The sequence below is a fragment of the Phodopus roborovskii genome, unplaced genomic scaffold (assembly GCF_943737965.1).
Source record: "Phodopus roborovskii unplaced genomic scaffold, PHOROB, whole genome shotgun sequence".
NCBI lineage: Eukaryota > Metazoa > Chordata > Mammalia > Rodentia > Cricetidae > Phodopus > Phodopus roborovskii.
Window position 1 is genome coordinate 57,866,826 of NW_026126511.1, and position 26,747 is coordinate 57,893,572.

The 26,747-nt window shown below is 49.7% G+C and overlaps 3 protein-coding genes across 3 annotated transcripts; 2 read left to right on the top strand and 1 right to left on the bottom strand.

The window, feature by feature from the left end:
- Window positions 1-113: 113 nt before the first annotated feature.
- On the top strand, window positions 114-9,891 carry Cdh24 (cadherin 24). The gene is made up of 13 exons (XM_051195724.1): window positions 114-265; window positions 1,725-2,042; window positions 2,226-2,520; window positions 2,692-2,811; window positions 2,886-3,053; window positions 3,248-3,435; window positions 3,927-4,180; window positions 4,952-5,088; window positions 7,237-7,358; window positions 7,440-7,551; window positions 7,783-8,031; window positions 8,592-9,576; window positions 9,663-9,891. Exons 2-12 carry the CDS (start codon window positions 1,842-1,844, stop codon window positions 9,089-9,091), a joined length of 2,346 nt encoding a protein of 781 aa, XP_051051681.1. The 5' UTR covers window positions 114-265; window positions 1,725-1,841; the 3' UTR covers window positions 9,092-9,576; window positions 9,663-9,891.
- A 3,685-nt stretch (window positions 9,892-13,576) lies between these two features.
- On the bottom strand, window positions 13,577-14,517 carry Psmb11 (proteasome subunit beta 11). Its single transcript, XM_051195794.1, has one exon. It carries the CDS (start codon window positions 14,515-14,517, stop codon window positions 13,603-13,605), a length of 915 nt encoding a protein of 304 aa, XP_051051751.1. The 3' UTR covers window positions 13,577-13,602.
- Window positions 14,518-22,312: 7,795 nt separating this feature from the next.
- Psmb5 (proteasome 20S subunit beta 5) lies at window positions 22,313-26,210 on the top strand. Its single transcript, XM_051195739.1, has 3 exons — window positions 22,313-22,538; window positions 23,246-23,552; window positions 25,711-26,210. The coding sequence occupies exons 1-3, from the start codon at window positions 22,341-22,343 to the stop codon at window positions 25,995-25,997; spliced, it is 792 nt and encodes a 263-aa protein (XP_051051696.1). The 5' UTR covers window positions 22,313-22,340; the 3' UTR covers window positions 25,998-26,210.
- Window positions 26,211-26,747: the final 537 nt, after the last annotated feature.

The window sequence follows — 26,747 nt, forward strand, 5'->3', positions numbered from 1 at the left end:
CGCAGCCCGGGAGCCGCGGGGGCGGGGACTGGCCGGGGAGGGTCGGAGGCAGGGCTCTCCTCTCCCGCGCGAGCCGCCTCTCCTCCGCAGGCGGAGCCTCCTTCCCCCGCCCCCTCCGTCTCGCTCCCTTGTTCTCGCCGGGGCGCTCAGACCTGCAGCAGAGCCGCGGCGCCGGCTTGGATCCGCTTGAGGCTGCGCCCCCAGGAGCCAGCGACGGAGGCGGGCGGGGCGCTGCTCGCGGTCCCGAGCCCCTCGGCAGTGCCAGGTAAGGGCGCCTGCCCGGGTCGGGAATCCTCCCGGGGGCAGCGGGGGGCCCGCAGCTTGCGGTGCGCTCTGGCTGCGAGCCGTACCGGCTCGGTTCTCCCGCGCTCTGCTCTCTCCCTTCCCACACACCTCTCCCTTTTGCCTCTCCTGGTTTCTCTTCACCCTTCCGCCTCTCTGCCCCTTCTCTCTCTCCCTCTTGTCCTGTCTCTTCCCATCTCTTCTGCCTTTTTCTTCCTCTACCTTTCTCCTCTTTTCCCTTTCCCGCTCTCCTCTCCTCTCCCATTGCCGCCTTCTCCTCTCCTCTCCTGTCCTCCTGCTGTCCTGTTTCCCACTCCTGTTTCCTTCCTTCTCTCCTCTTCGTCCCGTCTGCCTCCCTGGTTCCCTGCTGCCCTCTGGCTTCTTTTCTCTTGGGAGCAAATGGCCTGTCAGGTGTGTGTCTGCTCTGGGGGGAGGAGGAGGGGCACAGCTACCTGACCATGGGCCCCTTTAGGGAGGTGGAGAGAAATGGGAAGGGTCCTCTCTCTATCTAGCTCCTTTCCTGCAGCCTCTCCCCACCTTTACTGCTCCTGGTAGCGTACAAGTTCCCGAGGCCTCAACACACACACACACACACACACACACACACACACACACACACTGCCCCACCAGTTCACCAGTTCCCATGCCTAGTACCTAGGACTCCTTTCTACCTTTCAGATATCCTGGCTGCCTTCCTGATGTCTTTCTTCTCTCTTGCTACCCTCCTCTCTCTGTGCTCTGTCTTTCTCATCTGTCTGGTCTCCCTGTCTGCCAGACCATCCCTGATTCTTGATCCAGAACCCTCAATCACACTGTCTCTGGCCCCTGGGTCAGCCCACACTTCACCTCTCCTCAGTCTCCTTGCACTGCCTGCAACCCTATTGCAATTCTTCCAGCTCTAGCACCACTCTGCTTCCTTAGAGCAGTGCCCCTTAAAGACTGCAGCTAGCAGAGTGGCTGAGGACAGTCTGGATAGGTGGGCTTCGTGGGAGGGGGGAGCTGCTATTCTAAGCCACAACCCGACTTGGGTGCACTCCTTGTCTTTTAGCCTGACCCTATGGATAAGGAAGGCTCTGTGTCAATGGATACAACCTCTTAATTTTAAGCCCTTTCTCTGTGAGCCCACCTACCTTCTCTAGTACCTTAGTTGTATGCCCACGGGAGAAGGACAGGACAGGATTTGAAATTCCAAGTCCCTTTAGCATCCATCCCCGCTGCTGTTTCCTCCCCAGCTTTCCAGAGTTGGCTGACCTAAAATTATGGGCTTGGAGGGCTGGAGGTGAATCCAGGCAGAGCTAGGTTGAAGGATGCAGCTGTCTGTCTTGGACTGGGTTCTGGGCAGTGGATGTCTGGTTTCTTAGAGATCTGGGCTTCGGTATCTAATTTGGGAGAGGAGCAGGATTTAGACTTTCCTTGATCCTGAGCAGCTACCTGTCCTACAGGTGTGGATCCATGGGGTAGCCTCAACGCATCTTCCCCAGCCAGCTCATGGGCCACCTGGCCCTGCCCAGCCTCAGCATCTGGGGCCAGTGAACAAGAGCCCTGGCTGGATTACAATCATGTGGGGCCTTGTGAGGCTCCTGTTGGCCTGGCTAGGTGGCTGGGGCTGCATGGGGCGCCTGGCAGCTCCAGTCCCAGCCTGGGCAGGGTCCCGGGGACACTCAGGTCCTACACTGCTGCGGACCCGAAGGAGCTGGGTCTGGAACCAGTTCTTTGTCATTGAGGAATACTCTGGTCCAGAGCCTGTCCTTATTGGCAAGGTAAGGACCAACCCTTCCCATGTCTACTGTGACTATTCTGTCAGGCCCTTAGGCTCTGCCCTGCAGCTTCATCACTCTCCAGTGACCTTGGTCCTCTAGCATTCCTAGCACTCAACCCAAACCTACAGTCTAACCTGGCCTCTCTGCCTTGGAGCTCTCTGCCATTTTCTCTGACTCTTCCAGCTGCACTCAGATGTTGACCGGGGTGAGGGCCGCACCAAGTACCTGCTGACCGGGGAGGGGGCAGGCACTGTATTTGTGATTGACGAGGCCACAGGCAATATCCATGTGACCAAGAGCCTGGACCGGGAGGAAAAAGCACAATATGTGCTGCTGGCCCAAGCTGTGGACCGCGCCTCTAACCGGCCGCTGGAGCCCCCATCAGAGTTCATCATCAAAGTGCAAGACATCAACGACAATCCACCTGTGTTTCCCCTTGGGCCCTACCACGCCACGGTGCCCGAGATGTCTAATGTTGGTGAGCACCCTGGCCCCAAACGCACTAGCTTTCCTGGAGGTCTTTCGCCCCTTCTCCTTTTGTGATCTACCCTAGAACTGCTCTTTAACTCAGCCTTCTTCACATCCTCAATCCACTCTTTTCCGGCCCTGCTGCTGCTGCTGCTGAATGGGATGCGGGAATCTCCCCCAGGGACGTCTGTAATCCAAGTCACTGCTCATGATGCTGACGATCCCAGCTATGGGAACAGTGCCAAACTGGTGTACACTGTGCTCGATGGACTGCCTTTCTTCTCTGTGGACCCCCAGACTGGTGAGAATGGACCCAGGAACCTTGTGGGGCAGCCGTGGGGACAAACACCCCCTGACCTGGTGTCTTTTCCTTAGGAGTGGTTCGTACAGCCATCCCCAACATGGACCGGGAGACCCAAGAAGAGTTCTTGGTGGTGATCCAAGCCAAGGATATGGGTGGCCACATGGGGGGGCTGTCAGGCAGTACTACAGTAACAGTGACCCTCAGTGATGTCAACGACAACCCCCCCAAGTTCCCTCAGAGTAAGAGGGCAGTTCTCTGCCCAAACAGTCCTTTGGTGGCCTTACCCCACAGCTTTCAGGAAAGCCATCCCTCCCCAATCCCACCCCACTCCCCAGTCCCACCCCAGCCAGACCCTGCACAAAGGGCATGCTGGGGGGCAGAGGAGGGCTGGAGATACTTCTAAGAATACGCCTTCCCTCTTTGTTCCCCTAAGGTCTATACCAGTTCTCTGTGGTGGAGACAGCTGGACCTGGAACCCTGGTGGGCCGGCTTAAGGCCCAGGACCCAGACCTAGGAGACAATGCCCTAATGGCATACAGCATTCTGGATGGGGAAGGATCAGAGGCCTTCAGCATCAGCACAGACTCCCAGGGTCAGGACGGGCTCCTTACTGTCCGGAAGGTTAGCCTTCCGTCTGTTGATACCTGCAGACTCGGCTGGGGATGTAAAGTTCAGTGGTAGAAGCTTGTCTGACATGCCCAAAGGCTGAGATTTCATCCCCAGCACTGAGGAAAAAACTAAAACAAAACGAGAGACCACCTGCCCCGCAGGTTCACTGACACCTCTCTTTTAACAAGAGGCCATACTTTTAACGAGTTTCCTAGAACCATGCTTAGGATCCCTGTTTTGGACCTTGGAGGCCATCTGGTCTTACCTTTTAGATGAAGTTCCAAAAGCTAGAAAGGGGAAATGAGTGTCTCAGGGTTACTTAATAAGTCTACAGTAGAGCTGAGAGCGGCCCTACAGTGTTCACCAGCTGTGACCACTGAGGCCACGCCTCTCCAGTGCCACGTCTCCTCAGCACTAGATGCACATGGTGAAGAGACTTTGCTCCTGTCAGCTGGACCCACCCCAGCTTACCACACACCATTCTCTGTCTCCCCTCATCATAGCCCCTGGACTTTGAGACCCGCCGCTCTTACACCTTCCGTGTAGAAGCCACCAACACACTCATTGACCCAGCCTACCTGCGGCGAGGTCCCTTCAAGGATGTGGCCTCCGTGCGAGTGGTTGTGCAGGATGCCCCAGAGCCACCTACCTTCACCCAGGCCACCTACCACCTGATAGTACCAGAAAACAAGGCTCCCGGGACCCTGGTGGGCCAGATCTCAGCCAGTGACCTGGACTCCCCGGCCAGCCCAATCAGGTTAGCTGGACTGTGAGCTGGGGAGGGACAAGGTTTCCTTAAAGTGTCACAGAGGCTGGCTATTCATAGGATATGCTGTCTTTAGCGCAAATCATATCACTTCCTGGAGGGCCTGAGTAACCACAGCTAAATTCCACCTATTTCTTTGGAGTGGCACCTCCTAGTGGCGGAACAGGCAAATGGAATCTCATTTGATAAATGGATCTCTTATTGATCAAGTACTTCACATTTTACCCACTTGATAATATTTAATTCTCATAGTGTCCCTGTGGAGTAGGTATCATCATCAACAGTTGTTTTAGAGGCCAACTGTGAGTGGATAAATTGTTTGCCTACTTTGAGTGACAGATCCGATTTCCAGATTTGGCTTGGTCTACCGTGTGAGCCACCCCTCTTCCGCCTTCCAGAGCAGCGCCCCTGATACCGCTCTGTGAGGTGCTGGTGTCCTTCCCTTTAAACAAGGTCAAATGATTTTCCCAAGGTCACCCAGCTGGTCTGAGGCAGGGCAGGGATGAAACACAGGTCCCCTGGTCCCCAGAACAGAGCCTCCAAGTCTGAAACACGGGTAGTGTTTCTACCACTCCTACCCCATCAAATCCAGCCCCCCTAAGTTTTGGGGATTCCCAGGGAACTCCAGCCTGACCAATGGCTCTGAGTGGCTGGCGAGACTCTGCTCAAGAAGCTCATGTCCTCTGCCAAGATGAGGCTCGGCTCGGCAAGACCAACAGGGGGAGGCAGGGGCAGCTCCCAGACCAGTCCCACTTTCCCTAGATACTCCATCCTCCCCTACTCGGATCCTGAGCGTTGCTTCTCCATCGAGCCCGAAGATGGCACCATCCGAACAGCAGTGCTCCTGGACCGCGAGGCTCGTGTCTGGCACAACCTCACCGTGCTGGCCACAGAGCTGGGTGAGGAGTCCTGGGCCCTAAGGACGCAGCATCGTTCTGGCAGACAGCCATCCCTGATTGTGGGTGGGGAGGGGTAGTGACAGCCATGGCACCCTCATTTGTTCGGTTCCTGGTCCTCAGCCTGGAGCCCCACCATGAAACAGGCATTCTCAGGCTGACAGAGGGCCTGTCTCCATACCTAACACCTAGGCCTCCCTGTTGTTCAAACTCAGAACTGTACCTTCCAACCTGTGTGATGACAATCTGCTCAGGGCCAGAAAAGGACTATGCAGGAGTGTGTCAGCAGCCCCCCAAAAGGACCCCTTTTAGGAAGTTTGCAGGGACTCGCCCCCCATACACCGAAGTAGGGCAAGTGTGCGGGGCTCCGTGTGTGGAGTCTCTCTGGTGCCCTCACCACCACCAACAGCACCCGGTTCAGTTCTCTGCCCTGGGGAGACAGGAAAACCCCTCACCCTTCTGTAAGTAGAACCTTATGCCCTTGCTTGAGCTCTTTTGTAAATTGTACATCAGCATTATGAACATACATACAGATGTCGGTACATATCAACAAAGAGCTGTATGTATCTGTACATGTGAGCATGTACTCAGGAATGGATATAATTCATATGTGTGAAGTATGCAGCTGTGTGTGGCTGTAATCTCAGCACTAGGGAGGCTAAGGAAGAAGAATGAATTCAAGGACAGCCTGAGATCCTATCTTAGATATTATATATGTACATATACATACATGTACCTATGACCATATGTCTATAATGGGTGTGTGTTCCCATTTTTTTGTTTGCATAGATTATATTTGTGGTATTTGTTCATGTGATTGAAAGTGTATAGTGGTGTACACCAATAGCTATAGATAATACTTTGTATATGTATTTGTGGACAAATGAGTTATTGCTTATTGTTTATTAGGTACTATTTTAAGTGCCAAAAATGGATTGACTCATTTAATCATCACAACTTGATGTGGGAGATATAATTAATTCCCTGTTTTCAAGTGAGGAAACTCATATAAAGAGAAGTTAAGTGACTTCCCAAAGTCACACAGAACATAAATGCCAGAGGCATCTGACCAGTCAGTTTGCAGTGAGCTGTTATCTCCTCTGCCTTCCTGCTTTTTACGTGTGTTAAACATGTGTATTTGTATGTTTCTGTCTGTGCGGCTGTGTTCTCTCTGGAAGTAGTATATATCTGTAGCTGCAGGCACTTATGTAGAGTTTATTTTATGTGTATGAGTGTGCATTACATACACTATGATATTGTGTCTGATTGCTTGTTTATTTGCAGCTCTGCGTGTATGTGTGTCCCTACTGTTTTCTCATACTCTTGCCAAATCTTGTTCTTACCCCCCACCCTGATACTGGCTAGTAGCTCGTGGCCCTTACCGCGATGAAAGAGTAGGCCCTCCCCCACCTCATTCTGTGTCTAGTTAACCCAGACCTTAGGACAGGCAGGCCTCCCACACAGCCTGCCCTGCCCCAAGCTATGAACTCATCCCCTTGCACCGGGGTCAGCAGCTCTGTCTCCCTCAACCTTGAGACAAGACTAAAGGAACTGGGAAGCTCAGAACACTTAGCGTTCTCTTGAATGACACTGACAATGAGAAACAGAGTAGGACAATGACAGGGTGGGTCCTAAGCACTACACCCTGTAGACCAGAAGCAGCTCTTCTCTGTACAAAGTCACCTCACCTCAGTGATACAAATCACTGGATACAGCTTCTTGTACCTGAAAACACATTTTTGGGGACAGGGTAGGTTGGGGGTTAATGTCTCACACACTGCTTTGTGTGCGTTTGTTTTCAAGGCCCACATAGTATATGTACAATATGACTGTGCATTTCATGGTTTATATTGGCACACATTGTGTGTACCTTCTACTTACCCTCATTTATGCGTATGCTGTGTTTATCTTGCATGAGTTGCTGTGTGCATGTTTTTGTTGCATGTGTACTGTGTAATATCCATATCTTAAGTATGTTGTGAACACATATGCACTTGGTGTAGTTCTACCCACTTTAAAACATGGTTTACTGCTGTGTGTTACATGCTGTCTCATGTTGTTCTGTGTGCATGATGTGTAGCATCTATGCCTCTGAACCGTGTGTGCTGTATGTGCATATGTGCTGTACATATGTTGCTATTCTGGCTTCAGATAGTTCTGCACAATCCTCCCATGTGCAAGTGGCCATCCAGACCCTGGATGAAAATGACAATGCTCCCCAACTGGCCGAGCCCTATGACATTTTTGTGTGTGATTCTGCAGCCCCTGGCCAGGTAAGCAGCAGAGGTAGCTGGGTTGGGTTCTCAAGGCCTCCAGCAGCCATCCCACCAAAAGTCCTTTCATCTTTCTCCCAGTTGATTCAGGTCATTCGGGCTCTAGACAGAGACGAAGTTGGCAACAGCAGCCAAGTATCCCTTCAAGGTCCTGTCGGCCCTGATGCTAACTTTACAGTCCGGGACAACCGAGGTGGGTGGCCTCCTGCAACCACACCCATGCCTGTCTCCTTCCTTTCCCCTCCCCCCACACCCTTGGCCCAGCCTGACTGCCCCTGCCCCTCCTGTGGAACCATCTACCCATCAGAAGGTAGGTGTGCATTTACACTTGTTTGCTCTTACATCAACCTTGCCTGGGGAGCTGGCTCTATGGGCTAGACCAACCCTACAGGAAGGTACCTGAACCTCCTCCCTGTTTCCACAGATGGCTCTGCCAGCCTGCTGCTGCCTTCCCGCCCTGCTCCGGCCCGTCAGGCCCCCTACTTGGTTCCTATAGAACTTTGGGATTGGGGACAGCCACCTCTGAGCAGCACTGCCACAGTGACTATCAGTGTGTGTCGCTGCCGGCCCGACGGCTCCATGGCATCCTGCTGGCCTGAGGCTCAGCTCTCACCCACGGGTCTCAGCACTGGGGCCCTGCTTGCCATTGTCACCTGTATGGGCACCCTACTTGGTGAGTCAGGCCACAGTGGGATAAGACATGCTAGGCTTGTTCTGTGTGGAGGGAGAATGCAGGTCTGGACACGGCATGAATGACCCCCTCGGGCCTGGATTTCCTACTACCTGATAGATCTAAGAGAAAACATTTGTTCTCATATAGTGGCCCTGCCATTCCGTGATAGTAACTAGCCTTATTCCGTGTCAGGTGTGGTTTGGTTTTTTGAGACAGGGTTTCTCTGTATTGTTTTAGAGCCTGTCCTGGAACTTGCTCTGTAGACCAGGCTGGCCTCAAACTCACAGAGATCCTGCCTCTGCCTCTGCTTCCCGAGTGCTGGGACTAATGGCATGCTCCACCAACACCCGGCTCACGAATGTTTCATTTTAAACACCTGAGGAGATAAAATCTTTTTCTACATAAATTCACACAAAGCCAATAAAGGGTCAAAGCAGGGATCAAAGCAAGGTTTTCGAAATGTCAGCGCTAGGGCTTGCCACCTCTGGCCACACTGCCTCTGCTTCCTCTGGCCCCTCATGGAAACCTGCTGGCTCCGTGGCCTGTGTGCTCTTGTGCAGCCCTGGTGGTGCTCTTCGTGGCCCTGAGGCGGCAGAAGCAGGAAGCATTGATGGTCCTAGAGGAGGAGGACGTCCGCGAGAACATCATCACCTATGATGACGAGGGTGGTGGAGAGGAGGATACCGAGGCCTTCGACATCGCCGCCTTGCAGAATCCCGACGGAGCTGCTCCTCCAGCGGCAGGCCCGCCGGTGCGCCGCGATGTGCTGCCACGGACCCGAGCGCCACGCCAGCCCAGGCCACCGGGCCCCGCCGATGTGACGCAGTTGCTGGCGCTGCGGCTGCGCGAGGCGGACGAGGACCCCAGTGTGCCCCCCTACGACTCGGTGCAGGTGTATGGCTATGAGGGCCGGGGCTCCTCCTGCGGCTCGCTCAGCTCCCTGGGCTCGGGCAGCGAGGCTGGCGGTGTCCCCGGCCCCACCGAGCCACTGGACGACTGGGGCCCACTCTTCCGCACTCTGGCTGAGCTGTATGGGGCCAAGGAGCCCCCGGCCCCCTGAGGCGGGCCCAGGCTCTGCTGCTGCGCTGCGGTGGGGCAGCGTGCACAGGCCCTTCGAGTGAGCCCCAAGGGGTCCAGGCAGGCAGGGGCAGCCCAGGGGCCCGATGTGTCTGTCCTTCCCTCCTACCCCATCCCCTTTTACCTCCCACTCCTCAGTCAGTCTGTGTGTTTCTCCAGAGATCCCTGTCTGTGATTCTCCACTGTCGGGGGTTGGGTTTTATAACTGACCCAACTTCTGTTCTCACTGTGACTCTGTGGCTGTTTTTGTCTTGTAATCCTAATCATTCGGACTCTGTCTCCCTTGCCCACACACATGCTCTCTGTCTTGTCTCCTGCCCACATGTTCCTCCCCTCTCCTCGAGTCCCTGGCTTTTTTGTTTGTTTGTTGTTGGGTTTTTTATGTTGCTTCCTGTTATCCATCCCAAAAGCAAGAGAATCTTCCAGCCACTGCTGCCCCACCCTACTGCAGAAGATGCTCTGTTCCAGGTCAGGGTTCTTGAACTACATAGGAGAGCGTGGACCAAAGCTGCTCTTCCAACCCTGCTTCTAAACCAACTCTCCATTCCTTCTAGATCTGCCCGCATGGTTCCATCCATCACACATGGCCTCACCCTGCCTCCACTGGCTTCTAGCAGAAGGAAGAAGGCAGCCAGCTCACCTCCCAGGGCAAGAGCCTCAGCGCCCACGTGGCCACCTCCCCCTGGAGCTCTGCCCAGCCCTGGGCCTGCCCTGGGCATCCTAGCTCTGGGCATTGTCCTGTGTGCTTCTCGGGCCCCAGAAGGGAAGGGAGAGGGGAGAGAAAGGGGAAAACGGGAGGAAGGGGAGGGGCCTCCATCTCTAATTTCATAATAAACACTTTATTTTGTAAAGTAGGAGCCTGCTTCTGTTTGTGCGCCCGCCTTCTGGACAGAGCAGGCTTCCTCTGTGCTGAGGGTGGGGTCGGCCCAAGCTCCCTAGTCCCAGCTTGTTCCTTCTCCTTGGAGGCACCAGCTTCACCCTCTCAATAGAGTGTGTAGACTGTTCCATTCAAGGAGCAGAAGTGTAACAACTGTCCCCATGCCCGCCACCAACACCAATTCCACTTGCATCCATCCCAGGCTGTCCCAAAGAATGAATGTGTGGGGTTGGCAAGAGGACAAAGGGAACACAGGGTGAGAGCCGAGACCTGAGACCAAGAAGAGGGGAACTAAGCAAAACCGTGGGTGGGTAGGAGGCTGAAGGCAGCAAGCCAGCTCTGGGCTGGAGTACTATCAACAACGGGCCTTGCTAGGGCAGTCACACTGATGGGGGCCCCACCTCCACATTTACACGTCCCCCCAGCCTGCAGAAGAGTTAGAAGAAGTGTATGTGAGTGGCTAAGAGGCAGAATACATCAGGTGGGTGGCAGCTAGTCGGGTTTGCTGACATCCTCGATGCTCACTTCCTGAGGCAGAGGAGGCCTCTGGTTGGGAAACAGCACAAGTCTCAGGCCTTTTCTCCAGGTAGGCTACCCAAGAGTCAGTGGGCCCCAGCAGATCTCTGTTACCCTCCCAACTAAACGTGTGATGCTGGGATTGGAGAAAGCTGCTTTCATGAGAGAGGGAGAATAGGTCTCACCATGTAGCTCAGGCTGACTTGGGCCTCACTCTATAGCCCTAGATAGCCTTGAACTCACAATAAGCCTCCTGCCTCCATCTCTGAGAACTGAGATTAAGGTCACACAACTGGGATCAAACCTCGTGCCTTCCATAATTGCTGACTTAGAACAAACAGGCGGTGGGATGCCAAGAGCCCTCTCTCCATAGCTGGTTGTTTACGCTGGTGACGCTGCATTACAAGGACTGCAGGAGAACAGGTGTCTGTCCATCCCAGGCCTCAAGACACTGAAGATGCAGCAGCCACAGCAGATCATCAGAGAGGACAGTGCCTGCAGTCAAGGCAGGCTTGCTGGCCCTTTGGTCACACTCTGATAGCTGCTTCAGCCTTTAAAAATTATTGGAACAATGAACGAAATAAATCATGGACCATTCTCGGGTAGAGAAGAGTGTATTCAAAAGGAACATTAGCTTGCCTGCCCAGTCCTACCAAGCCTACTTAGGCACTCCCGCAATGGATTAAAAAAGTAAAGGAACCTGGGGCTGGAGGGATAACTCAAATGTGAAGAGCACTGGCTTCTCTTCCAGAGGCTTAGGTTCAATTCTCAGCATCCACATGGTGGCTCACAAGTATCACAGTGTCCTCTCTGACCTGCAGGCACCAGGCAAGTGTGTGGTACAGTACACACATGGAGGCAAAACACTCATACACAAATCTAAAAAAAAAAAAATTAAACATACAAACAAAAAAGGCACACGCCTTTAGTCCCAGCACTTAGGAGGCAGAGGCAGAGGATCTCTGCAAGTTCAAGTCCAGTCTAGTCTACAGAGCTAGTTCCAAGAGAGCCAGGGCTACACAGAATCAGCCTGACCAAAAGAGAAAAGGAGGAAACAGAAGAAGTAGATGTAAGCTTTGTTCTTTCAGGGTTCTAGCCTCCTTGTCTAGTCTGGGAAGAGAGGTACAGAGCATCTCAGGGGATTGGGTTGCACACATGCTTCACAGCAGCCTTTGGCTGGGCTCAGATGTCTATCACAGGTCCCAGACCACCCCTCTGCCCCTGCTGTTGCTCACTACCTGAAAGCCTCAGAACAGACCAGGAGGACAATAAGTAGTTATGGGCTGGTGCACAGCCTGGCCCCAAGCTCCTCTTTTCTGTGGCTCTCCACTGTGCAAGACGTAAAGGGGTTGGGGGTGGGGCAGAGGCTGGCACTGTGCCACACAGGCTGCAGTGGCTGCTCTTATTCAGGTGTTGCTCCTTTCTTTTCCACAGAGTCAGCACACGTACCTCACCTGCCACCCTCAATTGCAGCTACCTGTCCTGAATCACTCAGCTATAGCTGGATGTTAAGACCTACTTACCTCAGTGGCCATGAATATGGACCTACTGTTGCCTGTGCAGAAGTTGCCTCTCCTCCTGTGCTTCTCCAGAACTAGGAGGTCCCAAGTGTCCCTGACCTTCAGTTGTCACCCTTGGAGACCCACACCACCTCCCCAAAGCTAGGCAGTTTGCAGGGTATGCAGGCTACAGGGAAAGCCAATACCAGATTTCCAGCCCGGCTTGCAAGCTAGTCCCCATGTACCGGGGACTTTCCCTAGTCATCTGTTCTTTCTGAGGGTCCCCGACTTTCCTTCTGGCTCTCCAGAGTCTGGAGAATCCAGTTAAGAGTCTGTAAGTCTAGTGTCAATGAATTCTTAACCTAAACTGCAGACAGTCAAGGGGGAGGAGGAAACAGTTGTCAGTCTTAGGACTGGAAGCTTCAGACCCCACCACATGACCAGCCTGGATCTCCAAGTCCAGGCTCCCTGGAAAGCCAGAAGCTGGCCAGGAGGACCAGAAAATGTGCTGGCTGGCACCACGAGCACAGTACTCCCTCTGGTCATAATCCTCTGGAGGGAGCAATCAGGAGAGGCTGGAGTGAAGAAATGTCAAGTGTGTGGGGTAGAAAGCAGGACTGGGCTACAGGGCAGGCTCAGGCCATGGCCAGCATAGCAAGATAAGCCTGAGAATGGGCAGTTTCTCTGAGCCCTTGGGTTCCTTGAAGTTCATTCATCTATAGCCAATAGGCAGGGGCTTGGGCTATTGCCCAGAAGCTTGCAAGATAGGCAGAAAGGGCAGAACAATTGTCTCACACCTTTAATGCCAGCATTCAGGAAACAGAGGCAAACAGATCTCTGTCAGTTCGAGGCCAGCCTGGTCTACAGAATGAGTTCTAGGACATCCAAGGGTACACAAAGAAACCCTGTCTCAAAAAGGGTGGACAGGGCAGTGGGAGCTGGGAAGAAAACATGCCCAGAGAGCCCAGGAAGGGTTGGGCGTATGTAAGCACTACAGCTATGGCACTATTGTAACCTAGTAAGTCTGATAACTCTCTAAGCCTGATCCAGATTCAATAAAGGATCATGCTTCCAAAGGCTGTCATGAGACTGCACTCGGTGTAGGAATCATTAGTCAGTATGGTCACGGCAGGGGGGCAGCAGAGACAAACCCATCACCACTATAGCCCAGCCAGGTCCTGCAGCCTTCCGGGCCTCTGAGTCTTTCTGAGGCAGGCTTCTCAGTGTCCCTATCTGACCAAGCTGAGAGAAAGAGAGATAAAGTCAAGGGCCAAAATGAGAACAGAGACTGGGGTGGGGTGACAAAAAAGGGTTAACACATAGCAGGGCGGAAGGCATTCAGTAGGCATGTAACAAGTGTGGGTTGAGTCAGTTTAGAGGCAGAAGAGGCTAGGCCACCCATTGGGCATCATCAGAACGTGTTAGACAGAGACAATAGCTCTGGGAGGCAAAAAGATAGGGACTTAAACAAATAAAAGAGGCAACCCAGAAGGGCCAGAGCCAAATGCCATGAGGATATTCCCAGGACTAACCAACCCTGCCACGGCAACCTCATTCCCTGACCTATTCACCTACTCTGGGACCCCCAAGTTCTGTCATTTCTCACACCATTTCAGTCTTTGCTATTATCCTGGAGTCTTCTGGTGTAGCTTCCTCTTGCTCCATGGAGAGTTCTCCACCTTCTTCAGCATCTTGTGGAGTAGCAAGCTCAGGATGGACTTGAGCAGCTTCTGCCTCCAGCTCCTGCTCTTGCTCCAAGCCTGGGGCTTTCTGCAGCTCCATGTACAGCACATAGGCATCACTACGGGACACATACTCCCATCCAGTCTCTCGGACATGGAAAAGGTCCACCGAGCCCCCTGAATAAGCATCGCGGTGGGTGGCATGGGTCACAGCACAGCGGGCCAGGGTGTAAGCTTCCTGAACGGTCATGTCATAGTGGTAGCTACGGTCAAGCACACCATAAGCATACGGAGATCCAGAGCCCACAGAGAAGATATCCCCTTGCAGACAAGTGCCATCACTGTAGACATAGAAGAGGGCAGGGCCAGAGTGGTCCCAGCCACACAGGGCAGTAGCCACGCACAGATCCAGACCCCGGTAACGGGACAGCATGGCTGACAAGAGTTTGGCTGTGCCTGCCACACTGGGCAGCTGACCTTCTCTCAGTTCCCGAAGCCGCAGCTCCCGCTGTAGCACCCGATACCATGTGACACAGTCAGCAGAGGTTCCAGAGGTGGTACCCAGGAGGTGCTGGTGCACAGGTATGATCTTTCGTGAGGCTGGACATGCCACATAGCTGCCACAGGAGGAACGAGTATCAGCCGCTGCGATGACACCATGACGGAAGCGAAAAGCCAGGGTGGTGGTGCCATGAGCCAGCCTGGGGCCGTAGATCTGCAGGAAGGTTTGAGGGTCACAGCCCCGGGGCACAGCCCAGCCACCAGCCTCAGGCAAGTGAGGGGATGGCCCCTGGGTGTCGAGGGCCTGCCACTTGCACACATCCTGAAGAGCCATCCCTGAGGCTGAGTGAAAGCCGGAAGGAGCGGCAGTGTTTGAGGCCTGGGTCAGAAGGGGAAGAAGGGACGCTGCAGAGAAGCTGACCTACAGCCAGAACCAGTAAGTGAGACATGTGAGCTGACGCTTCATTTCTCCCGAATCTCAAATCAGGCTTCGTAATTGTTTGGTAAAGCATCTCCACCCACATCACAGAGCTGCCAAGAGGGAGACAGAATGGGCCAGCAGAGATTCCTGCACTGGGGAGACGCCACCTATTATGTCATGTAAGAGTCACCAAAAGAGTCTCCTGTCTATCATCCTCTATCTGCCCAACAGGGGGTAGAGGCAGGGATTAGAGTAACTGCAGAGAAGAGTGGATGCAAGAGGAAGGAGCTGGATCCTCCTTGGCTTTGCTATGTGGGACATTAGACATGCAAAGACTGCCAGCTCATGGTAAGATGGGGGAACGTAACATGGACTGTGCTGAACACAGACAAGATGAGTTTCTGTAAGAGGGAAAAGGAGGAAGACTCAAATACCTCCCAGAAAAGAAGGTTACTGAGGGGTGAGAGCGCCAGAACTTGAAAATTTCCCTTCTGCTTTGGGGACAAAGGGACCTTTCTATCTGCATACAAAGATGGCCATTCCAAGGCTGGGAAGGCAAAAGCACTTGCTTAGCAAGCCTGGCAGCCAGAGCTTGACCCTCAGAACCCACCACATTAAAGAGCCAGAGTCAGGTGATCTCTGAGTTCAAGATCAACCTGGTCTACAGGGTGAGTTCCAGGACAGCCAGGGCTACACAGAGAAACCCTGTCTTGGGTGTGTGCAGGAGGTGGGGGGACTCCATGCAGTGACACAAATCTGTAATCAGCAGTCTTATGGCAACATGGGGGACAGGAGCAGTAGGACCAGCTAGCCCCAAGTACCAAGGTGCAAGGTGAGAACTGGTCCATGAAAGTTGTCCTCTGCCCTCACACTCACATACACTTCACACACACACAACACACACACACACACACACACACACACTAAAGTTATCCTCTGCCCTCACATTCACACTCACACACACACTAAAGTTATCCTCTGACTTCACACTCACACACACACTAAAGTTATCCTCTGACTTCACACTCACACACACACTAAAGTTATTCTCTGACCTCACACTCACATACACATGCATACACATACATACATACACACACACACACACACACACACACACACACACACTAAATAAAATAAATAAATAAATAAATTGTTCATTTTTAAAAGGATGGTCTTCCTGGGTATCCACGTGGTTTAGTGGTGCAGCATATGCCTAGCATGCCCAAATCCTGGCTTCACAAAAATTATAAAATAATAATCTGAAGGCATCCATGTTTGGTGATATATATCCAGTAACAATTCCAGCATTCCGGCTAAGATGGGAAGATTGTGAGTTCCAACTTACAAGCTAGAAGAATCTACCTCACCTACGTACATACATACCTTTACAAATAAATACTACAGGGAGCTGGAGAGATGGATCAGTGGTTAAAAACAGTGGCCGCTCTTCCAGAGGACCTGGGTTCAATTCCCATTACCCACATGGCAGCTCACACAAGCATACATGCACACAAGCGTACATGCAGGCAAAACGTTAAGATGCATGAAATAAAAATAATTTAAAAATACCACAAAGTTTCAGACTCTTCACAAGAATGGAGTAAAATCCTCCTATATTATTATCAAATCAGGTCGAGACTGCTTGATGGTCTCTTAAATAGATAGCCTGACCTCCAACTGTATTCCTACTTTTCTTTTTTTCTTTTTTTTTTTTTTTTTTTTTTTTTGGTTTTTCAAGACAGGGTTTCTCTGTATTGCTTTGCTTTTGCTTTGGAGCCTGTCCTGGAACTAGCTCTATAGACCAGGCTGGACTCGAACTCACACAGATCCACCTGCCTCTGCCTCCCAAGTGCTGGGATTAAAGGCCTGTGCCACCAATGCCCAGCTTAATTTCTACTAAGATATAATACAAATACTATGTCTTCTCTGCTAAGAAATGGCTACAAGATAAAATACAAACAACCTCTTTCACCCCAGGCTGATGCTTAGAGTTTTCTATAGCACCTAGCACTGGTCTACATAGAGAAATGCTGTCTCAAAAAAATCAGAATAAAGTAAAATAAGATTTAGAATAACTTCACTGTTGTGGAATATTTGTTTAACTAGGCAAAAATGTGTTACATTTGTTTATGCTGCATTTGTTTAACTATGTAAAGATGTGTTGCATTTGCATTGATTAAATAAAATTAACCTGGGCTCAGAGAGGCAGGATTAGCAACTAGTTGACAGGAAGTAGTGTTTTTTAGTTGGGGTGGTATAGAAGAAGATACCAGCTAAGAGAGAAAGCTAGCCAGTTGTTACTGTAACTCTCTGAGCTCTCAGGTTTTCATATTAGCCTTTGAATCGAGAGTTTTATTAGAACAATAGATATTTAGTTAGACCCACTTTTAGAAGAAACAACATAGCCCTTGTCTGGGGGAACAGAATTCCCACCAGGCTATACCGCTTTAATAGCTGGGCTACTAGTAGTTTAAAGCTTGGCCACTGTGGCAAGGTAAAAGAGTATCCCCCCCCCCCCACCACCACCACCACCTCGTTGGGTACCAAATGTAGCAGGCTTTCTTGAACCGCTAACCAGCTCCCAAAACAAATCAAGTTGTGGAGACTTATCAATTATGAATGTTCGGCCTTATGCTATGCTTGTTCCACCAGCTCTATAACTAACCTGTTTCTCTTCACCTATGTTTTGCATTGCGGATCTTCACTTTTTTGTTTGTTTGTTTTGTTTTTTGAGACAGGGTTTCTCTGTGGCTTTGGAGCCTGTCTTGGAACTCATTCTGTAGACCAGGCTGTCCTGAAAACCTCAGATTCCGAGATCTACCTGCCCCTGCCTCTGTCTGTAGTGTAAGCTGGCCTCTGCAGCTCAGGTTTGCATCCACCTCACTGTCCTCTTACCTCTGCTCCCTGCTGGTGTTACAGTCCTGCCTCAGGCTCTAGAGCTCTGTCCTCTGGGCGGGTGGGGCAAGCTATTGCCTTCCTGAATCAGAGCAGCTGTGATAGTCCACACGACACCCTCCCAAGGTCCACTAACTTTTCTTTAAGAAAGGGAAACAGTGTTGAAGAGACCACACGTGAGGTGGCACACATCAGGCCCCACCCTTCCCAAAGAGAAAGTAAGAAGTTCACAGTTGTATATGTGCTTTTATCAACTAATTGATTTTATTTCACGAGTGAGTATTTTTCCTGCATTTAATATTTACACCGTGTACATGCTCAGTGTCCATGAAGGCAATGTATCTCCTGGAACTGGAGTTATGGACGGCTCTGAATCACTGTGTAGAAGCTGGGAACTGAACCAGGATCCTCTGTAAGAACAGTCAGTGCACTTACTCACTGAGCCATGTCTCCAGCCCCCAGTTAACAGCTGTTGAGGAAAGAGATTGTTTTTTAGTAGTGTAGCTTCTATGAGTTATGCAAGTTCCTCTAAGTAACCACTTAGTCATGCACCTGTAAATAACCTCAAACTCACTGGGTCACCACACTAGACCTGGGTGGAATCGGTGGAATCGCTCTTTGGCCTGTCCTTGGTGCTCCATGTGGGGTGAGTAGATATCTGTTCACATCTTTCCAGGAAGAGGCATTCAGCATGCAAACATACTGGTAAGGCTCTAATTTTGAGGAGCAATGGAACTCAAGTGGACCCCAGATCTCCTTGTCAAAACCGTACTGGAGGGCTTGTTTCAAATGACCTGTGTCTATCTGTGCTGCCCTCAACATTTCTGAACTAGATCACTTGTTATGACTTCTTTGTAGGAATGCAAGACTGAGTCTCCAGCTAATTAAGTAGAGAGTGGCAATCTTTAGGACCAGGAAACTAGTTTAGGAGAGCATTTCAGGATCTAGGGAATAAGAAACTGAAGGTGGGCTGGAATGATGGCTTAGCAGGTGAGGGCAGGTGGGGGCTCCTGACAACAAGCCTGAAGATGAGTTTGATCCTCAGGACCCACATGGTAGATGGCCAGAAATGCCCCCTGCAAACTGTCCTCTGACTTCAGCTCAATTTTGGTGTAAGTACACACACACACACACACACACACACACACACACACACACACACACACACGGCAGGGGGCAAGGGAAGTGAGAGAGAAATAAAATAAAATGTAATTGACATGTTTTGTTTGTTTTGTTTATTTGTGAGACTGGGTCTCATTATGTAGCCAGGGAAGAACTCAAATTTTCTAACTAGACCAGGCTGGCCTTGAATTCACAGAGCTCCACCTGCCTCTGTTTCCCAAGTTTGGGGATTGAAAATTTACACCATTACACCTAGCTTAAACAAACAAACCAAAAAAGAAAAAAAAAAGCAAAGAAAAAGAAAAAAAGAAAGCAAAGGTGTTATCAGCTGTAATGAAACAGGATATAAGAAGAAGCAAGCAAATCTGGCAAGTCACTGAATATGGAGGAAATTAAGGGACAAAGATGAGCCAGGGCTTCCGCCTCTATGACTGAAGATTATTGTCATACACAAACGTGTACTGAGTATGAAGTAGACAAAGAGATCAACAGTAGAGAAACAGCTCTCATTAAATGCCACAACTGGGGCTGGCCAGATGGCTTAGAGAGAAAAGCCCTTTTGCCACCAAGCCTGATGGCCCAAATTCAGACCCCGGAACCCACATGCTAGCAGGAGGCTGCTGGGGAGATGGCTCAGTGGTTAAGAGAACTGGCTGCTCCTCCAAAGGACCCAGGTTTGATTCCCAGCCACATGGAAGCTCACCCACAACTGTCTGTAACTCCAATTTCTGACACCCTCACACAGGCATACATGCAGGCCAATGCACATAAAATAAAAACAAATTTTAAAAAAGGAGGGAACTGATTCCTGCAGACTGTTCTCTGACACCATATGTGTGATGTGGCACACATACTGAAATATAAGCTTGTTCTCTCATGTGCACACATGTAAGTAAATGTTAGCTCACATTTGCCAAGCCCAGCAGCACACACCTATAATCCCACACTGGGAAAGTTAAGAACAGAGGATCACTATCTATACTATGTAGTGAGACCTGGAAACAGAAAAGTGGGGGGGAAATGAGCCCTAACAGAGGTACAGGTGCTATTAGTCAAGAATGTATGAAAGAACCATTAAAAGCAGTCAGACAACTGGACACATTGCAGGAGTGACTGCAAAGAATGTGCTTGATAAACAGGAATTTTGCATTCTTTTCTCTTTGAGTGTGGCAGGAATGTGTGGAAGGACATGTATGTGTTGTGGGATATTCGACCACACTATGAACCCACCCGAGTTTGAGTTTGCATTTGTTGTTAATTAAATAAAACCAACTTTGGATGGGGAGTCAGAGCAAGCAACCAGTTGATAAAAAGTAATCAGAAGTCAGAAGGAGTCTGGAAGATGGATGCAGAAATGTACAGGAAGTAGGAAGGAGGAACATTGAGTGGAGTGGTCCATTTTGGTTTGGCTGAGTGGAAAGATTCTCTCCTTCTGAGATGCCTGCAAAGAGGGAAGGTCAGCTAGTTGTTCCTCAACCTCTCTGAGCTAGCAGGCTTTCACCCCAGCTGCTGACTTCCAGGTCTTACTGATAAATTGACTAATAGAAATTTTAGTTAAAAGTTACATTTAGTGGCAGCAGCAGGAGGGGGATCCAGTGAGATGTAAAAGTCCCACTAGGCTTCTGCCTGAGAAGATGGTTGGTTACTGCAGAGCTGCAATTACTGGCTGAAACAGCAGTAGATTCAGGTGTGGCCACTGTGCTGGAAGAAAAACAACATGCATGTGTGTGCATGGGGATGAGGGGGGAACAGATTCACATGTGGCAGCTAGTTAAAGACAGCAGCTGTCCTGTCTATCACTCTACTGTGAGTGAGACCGTCTCTCAACCAATCTAAAATTCTGGTTTTCCCCTAGTCTGGCTGGCCAGCAAACTTCTGGGATCTGCTTGTCTCTGGTGTCCAACGCTGGGGCTACAGGCTTTTTAACTTGGTGCTGGGGATCCAAACTGAAGTTAGCTCAAGCCCTACCTTGCATTTCCTACACTGTAAGTGTGAGACAGATAAAAATGTTTTACCTCTGGTTGTAGGACATGCTGCCAGATTTCTGCATGAAAAATATTGCCCATGCAAAACCTGCTATAAGAGAGGAAGGCCTGAATTGGGCAACAAAAGAAAAGTGGATTTAGATTCTGATAGGGGAATCCAACAAGCAGGGCTGGACACTGACTTCAGAGACTCTACAACAGGAAGCAACATTTCATAATATGCCTACTTCCTTACTTGTTATCATTCCCAAAAGTGTTGAGAGGTAAAGGTAGGTGGAATATGGCCTATCCCTGATGCAGTGCCTCATCTTGGCAGGCTGTAGTTGAATCTCTTGCTACATCTTATGGACCCTCAGCTCTCCTTCAGGTTCTCAGATATCAATTGCTGCTATTTAAATGTGCAGGCTAAGGCAGGCATGGTGGCATGTGCCTTTAATGCTTAATCAGAAGCAGGTGAAGGTGAATCTTTGAGTTCAAGGCCAGCCTGGTCTACAGAGTGAATTCTAGGACAGTAAGGGTTACACAGAGAAACCCTATCTTGAAACAAACAAATAAACAGGCACTAAGCTCATAACATACTTTTCAATTAACCAAACCTTTTATTTTTCATTCTTTATTTGCATTTCAGGCAATTTATTACTAAAAATTCTCACTAGATGGTGAAAGAGAATATTAAAAACTGGTTGCTTTTAGTAGAGTATGGTGGAGTGCTTTTAATCCTGGTGCTTTGAGGCAGAGGCAGGAGGATCACTGTGAGTTCTAGGCCAGCCTGGTCTACATAGCAAGTTCCAGCCCAAGCCATAGCTATATAGTGAAACTCTGTCTCAAAAACCAAAACAAAAACAAAAACCCTTTTAAGAGCAAGCAAACCTTGGCTTATATAGTGGCTCAGTCTTGCAATCCTATTAGTCTGAAACAAGGCAGGAAAACCTGTCCAATTAGAAGACAGCCTGGGCTACATAAGTGAGTTTCAAGACAGACTAGGTTATAGAGTATTACCATCTTAAAACAAACAAACAGACAAAACACAAAACAAAACAAAAAACAGCTGTGGCATAGCATTAATTAAGAAAAATAGCATTAATTTTTGTTGTTTTGCTTTTCGAGATAGGGTTTCTCTAACAATCTTGGCTGTCTGGAACTTGCTTTGTAGACCAGGCTGGCCTTGAACTCATAAAGATCCTTTGCCTCTGCCTCCTGAGTGCTGGGATTAAAGGCGTGCGACACCACTGCCCAAATCCAGGAGGTATCTTTTGTTCATTTTTGTTTTTTTAAACAACAAACTACTTCGGCTGAATTAATACCATAGGAAAATGTCCTGAAAACAATTATTTTAACCTGTATTAGGAAGGGTGACCTCAGTCTTATTAACAAGAGTTTTTATAAACAGTGATGGAGCCTGGAGCCTGAACCTGGGCCGGGGCAGCCAGAATCCAGCTTGGAGTCTCAAGCTGTCACGCCCTTCTCAAAAATGGCCTCACTCGAGAACGTTCCAGCTACTCTCTATGGGTACCAAAGTAAAAAACGGCAGTCGTATCATTTTAGCGTTTATTTCCGCCCGTCCCCGGTGAAAACAGTCTGGTGCAGGCATTTGGAGGCGTGGTTGCCCGGAGTAAAAATGGCTCCTCCCTCGCCATAGATTTAATAGGACGTGAAGCTGTGACGGCGCGGCTTTGCCCATCCGTTCTTTGGAGGCGGTCCCAGAGGTAGTTCCTGTTGCCCTTACTAGACATGGCGCTCGCTAGCGTGTTGCAGCGGCCTATGCCGGTGAACCAGCATGGGTTTTTTGGACTCGGAGGTCGTGCAGATCTGCTGGACCTGGGTCCGGGGAGTCCTGGTGATGGGCTGAGCCTGGCCGCGCCCAGCTGGGGTGTCCCAGAGGAACCGAGAATCGAAATGCTTCATGGAACCACCACCCTGGCCTTCAAGGTGCTCAGCCAGCCGCCTTGCGGCTCTGGCCTTTCCGGCATCCTAGCCGGAGCCGAGGCGGGCAGAGGTTCGGTCCTCTCATCCCGACCCTTAGCGGTTTCGTCGCCTATAATCATGAGAAAGGGGAGGTGGGATGGGGGATAGTGAGGGAAGGAGACTGGGGGTCCCCTCCCGGGAGCTTGATGAAGTCCAGGAGCTACTGTAGTGGGTGCCAAACAGTTAAGATCCCTGTTCCAGCTCTACAATAACTAGTCGTGGCCTCTAGGCGAATCTTTAAAGATTTATTTATTCTTATTTTTGTGTGTTTTTCTTTTATGTATATTCGCCACGTGTGCAGTGCTGGCAGAGGCCAAGAGAGGGCATCGGATTTCTTGGGCCAGGAATTACTTACCTTTGTGGGCGCTCACAAAGGTGTATGTGTGTCCTGGGAACTGAACTGGATCTCTGAAGAACAGTCAGTGCTCCTGACCCTGAGCTATCCCGCTAGTCCTCTTAGCCCGTCTTTATGTCATTAAGCTTATTTCTGAAATGTAAAGTGGCTATTCCCAAATCAGGGATTGCTGTTAAACCCAAATGACATTTAATATATGAACTCGATTACACATTCCAAAAAGATACATAAAGGTTTTACATTAGTACAAAGAGAAGTATTGGAAATATTTGTGGTCTTATGAGACCTATTTTGTGTTTTCTCTGATTTTAATTAGTTTCGCCATGGAGTCATTGTTGCTGCTGATTCCCGGGCCACAGCAGGAGCTTATATCGCCTCCCAGACAGTGAAGAAAGTAATAGAAATCAACCCTTACCTTCTGGGCACCATGGCAGGGGGTGCAGCCGATTGCAGCTTCTGGGAGCGGTTGTTGGCCCGGCAATGTCGAATCTATGAGCTTCGAAATAAGGAGCGCATCTCTGTCGCAGCGGCCTCCAAACTTCTTGCTAACATGGTGTATCAGTACAAAGGCATGGGGCTGTCCATGGGCACCATGATCTGTGGCTGGGATAAGAGAGGCCCTGGTAAGTTGTGTTGTACTTACGTGTCCTTTGGGGTAGACACTACACTGGGGAGAGGGTAAATGGACAGATGAATTAAGGGCTTTTAGTGGATGCTGAGGATGTATGTGTTAATTAGGTTCCTAGCTTTCCTTCCCTTTCCAGGGTAGGCATTGTATTGTGTAGTAAAGGGCTTGGAGTTAGATTTGCTGTGTCATCGACTGTCTTAGTCAGCTGATCTTAGCCTGTTTCTTCATCTGTAGATTGGTTCAGTGAGCTGTCACAATGGTTGAGTGCAGTAAATATAAAACATATATGTATGTATATGTTATACTTTTTAATATTTTTTTAATTTTATGTGCATGGGTGTTTTGTCTGAATATATGTCTGTGCACTACAGTGCATGCCTAGTGTCTGAAGAGGCTAGAAGAGGGTAGTGAATGGCCTGGAATATAGTTACAGACAGTTGTGAGCCTCTGTGTGGTTGCTGGGAACCAAACCCAGGTCCTTTGCAAGAGCAACAAGCGCTCTTATCCATAGAGCCATCTCTCCAGCCCCATTTTTTAAAATTTTAAGTTACATTATTTATTTCTCATGTGTTTGTGAGTTCAAGAAAGTGTACATCCCAGCACACACATGTAGAGGTCAGAGGATTACTTGTAGGAGTTGGTTCTCTTGTTCTGTGGATCAAACTCAAGATATCAGACCTGGTTGTTGGTGGTAAGTAACAATTACATGCTGAGTCACTTCACTGGCCCTAATTTTAAAAACACAGAGAAGCCAAGTGATCTTGAGATCTAACAGTAGGGAGGCTGAAACAGGAGGGTTAAGAGTTTAAAGCCAGCCTAAACTCTATAACAACAGGACAGCCTGGGTCATACAGTGAGATTGAATCAGAAATAAATAACGCTAGTGGAATTGATTTATAGTTAATATAATACCCAAACTAGGGGCTGGGAGATGGGTCAGGGGTTAAGAACACTACTGTTCTTCCAGAGGACCCAGGATCAATCCCCAACCCCCACATGACAGCTCACAACAGTCTGTAACTCCAGTTCCAGTGGATCAAACACCCTCATACAGACACACATGCAGGAAAAAAACACCAATGCACATGAAATAAAAACAAAACAAAAAAAAAAAAAAAATACCCAAACTGCCAGATGTTGGTGACACACACCTTTAGTCTCAGCACTCGGGAAGCAGAGGCAGAAGATCTCTGTTAGTTTGAGGCCAGCCTGGTCTACAGAGAGAGTTCCAAAGCCACAGAGAAACATACCCACACCATTTTAAGTGTTGTAAAGTGTTGTAGTCAGTCACATTCAGCCAGTTGTCACTGTGTTGGATGGTAAAGCTCTGTTTCATTTAGTTTTTGGCCTAGAAGGAACCATGTTTTGCAGAATGTTATCTTCTACAATGCCTGAAGTCCTAGGCTTGGAATGTCCAGTACACTTTCCTTTTGAGCTTTCCTTGAGTCAGGATGCTTTGTATAATGTGAGGTGAGATGTGTGGTATGATGTGGAATCTGGAGACCTCAATAGTAAATTTGATTCTGTCTTTCTCCAATTTTTAAAATAATAATTGTTTCTTTGTGAGTTTCTGTGTGTGTGTACGAATGTTTGCATGTATGTACATGTACCACTTGCATGTCCAGTGCCCAGGGAAGTCAGAAGAGGGCATTGGATCCCTAGAAACTGGGGTTACAGGCAGTTGTGAGCTACCCTGAGGATGCTGAGAACTGGCCCTGGGTCCTAGACAAGAGCAGCAAGTGCTCTTAGCTTCTGAGCAACCTTTCTAGCCTCCTGTTTTGTTTTGTTTTGAAACAGGTTTTTATGTAGCCCAGGCTGGCCTCAAACTCAATGCATAGTTAAGGCTAGCCTTTAACTCCTGATCCTCCTGCCTCCACTTCCCAAGTGTGCTGGATTCCATTGTGGTGGGGCTGTGTGTGTGTGTGTGTGTGTGTGTGTGTGTGTGTGTGTGTGTGTGTGTGTGTGTGTGCGCGCGCGCATGCGTGCGTGTGTGTGTGTGTGTGCTTGTGTGTGCGCGCGCACAAGGCATGTACTCTGCTGCAGAGCAACATCTCTGTGGGGGAAGATGAGAAATTGCCATGGAAGGTGAACAAGATAGCAAAGATGATGGTCTTTTTCCCTTTTTTCCCTGTTCACCTCATTTCCTTTTCCAGGCCTCTACTATGTAGACAGTGAGGGGAACCGCATATCTGGCACGGCCTTCTCCGTGGGTTCTGGCTCCGTGTATGCCTATGGAGTCATGGATCGAGGCTACTCCTATGACCTAGACGTGGAGCAGGCTTATGATCTGGCCTGCAGAGCCATCTACCAAGCCACCTACAGAGATGCCTACTCTGGAGGTTCAGTCAACCTCTACCATGTGCGGGAGGATGGCTGGATCCGTGTCTCCAGTGACAATGTAGCTGATTTACACGACAAGTATAGTGCACCAGACCTCTGAAGGAAAGTGGAAAGTGAATCTGGTTGTTTACACCTGTTGGGCTGGCTCTCATTGGTTATAATAAATAACAGCACCCCATTCTGTAGTGAAGTCCACATTTATTTCAATACCCTTTGTAAAGCTCGGAAATGTTGGTGTGTGTTTGCAGTTGATGAGCTTCCAATGCACTAGCTGTTTGTTTTATTCTCTTGGATGCTAAAATTACACTACTTTTCAACCTCAGCCTGTTTCTTCTTTTGTCCACCCTGTCCCTCCTTCAAGCACTTTACAGTCAAATAAACCAGGACAGTGGGAGAGAGAAGGCCCTGTAATTACAGGAAACAGCAGTGTGAAGTCATCGTCTGGTGAATACATTAATGTCCTCACTCATGAAGCTAATGGCAAAGCAGGAGAGAGGAGCAGGGAGGAGGGAGAGTCTTCCTGCTTCAGTTTGCAAAGATGAAAAGTTGATGAGGTGGAAAGATGCACAGGGATGTTCCAGCCAGAGCTGCAGAGGAAAAAGCTCTTAGCTTGTGTTGGCAGGAGGAGACCACACAGAATGATAAACCCCTGCCCCAAGAGACAGGGTTTCTCTGTGTAACAACAGCCCTGGCTGTCCTAGAATTCCCTCTGTAGACCAGGCTGGCCTTGAACTCAGAGATCTGCCTCCCAGGTGCTTGGATCAAAGTCATGCCACCACACTGGGCCAAATCTAGAATCTGGAATAAGTTTGGAAGGGAAGGCTTGAGCCCTGAGAAAATGGACATGTCG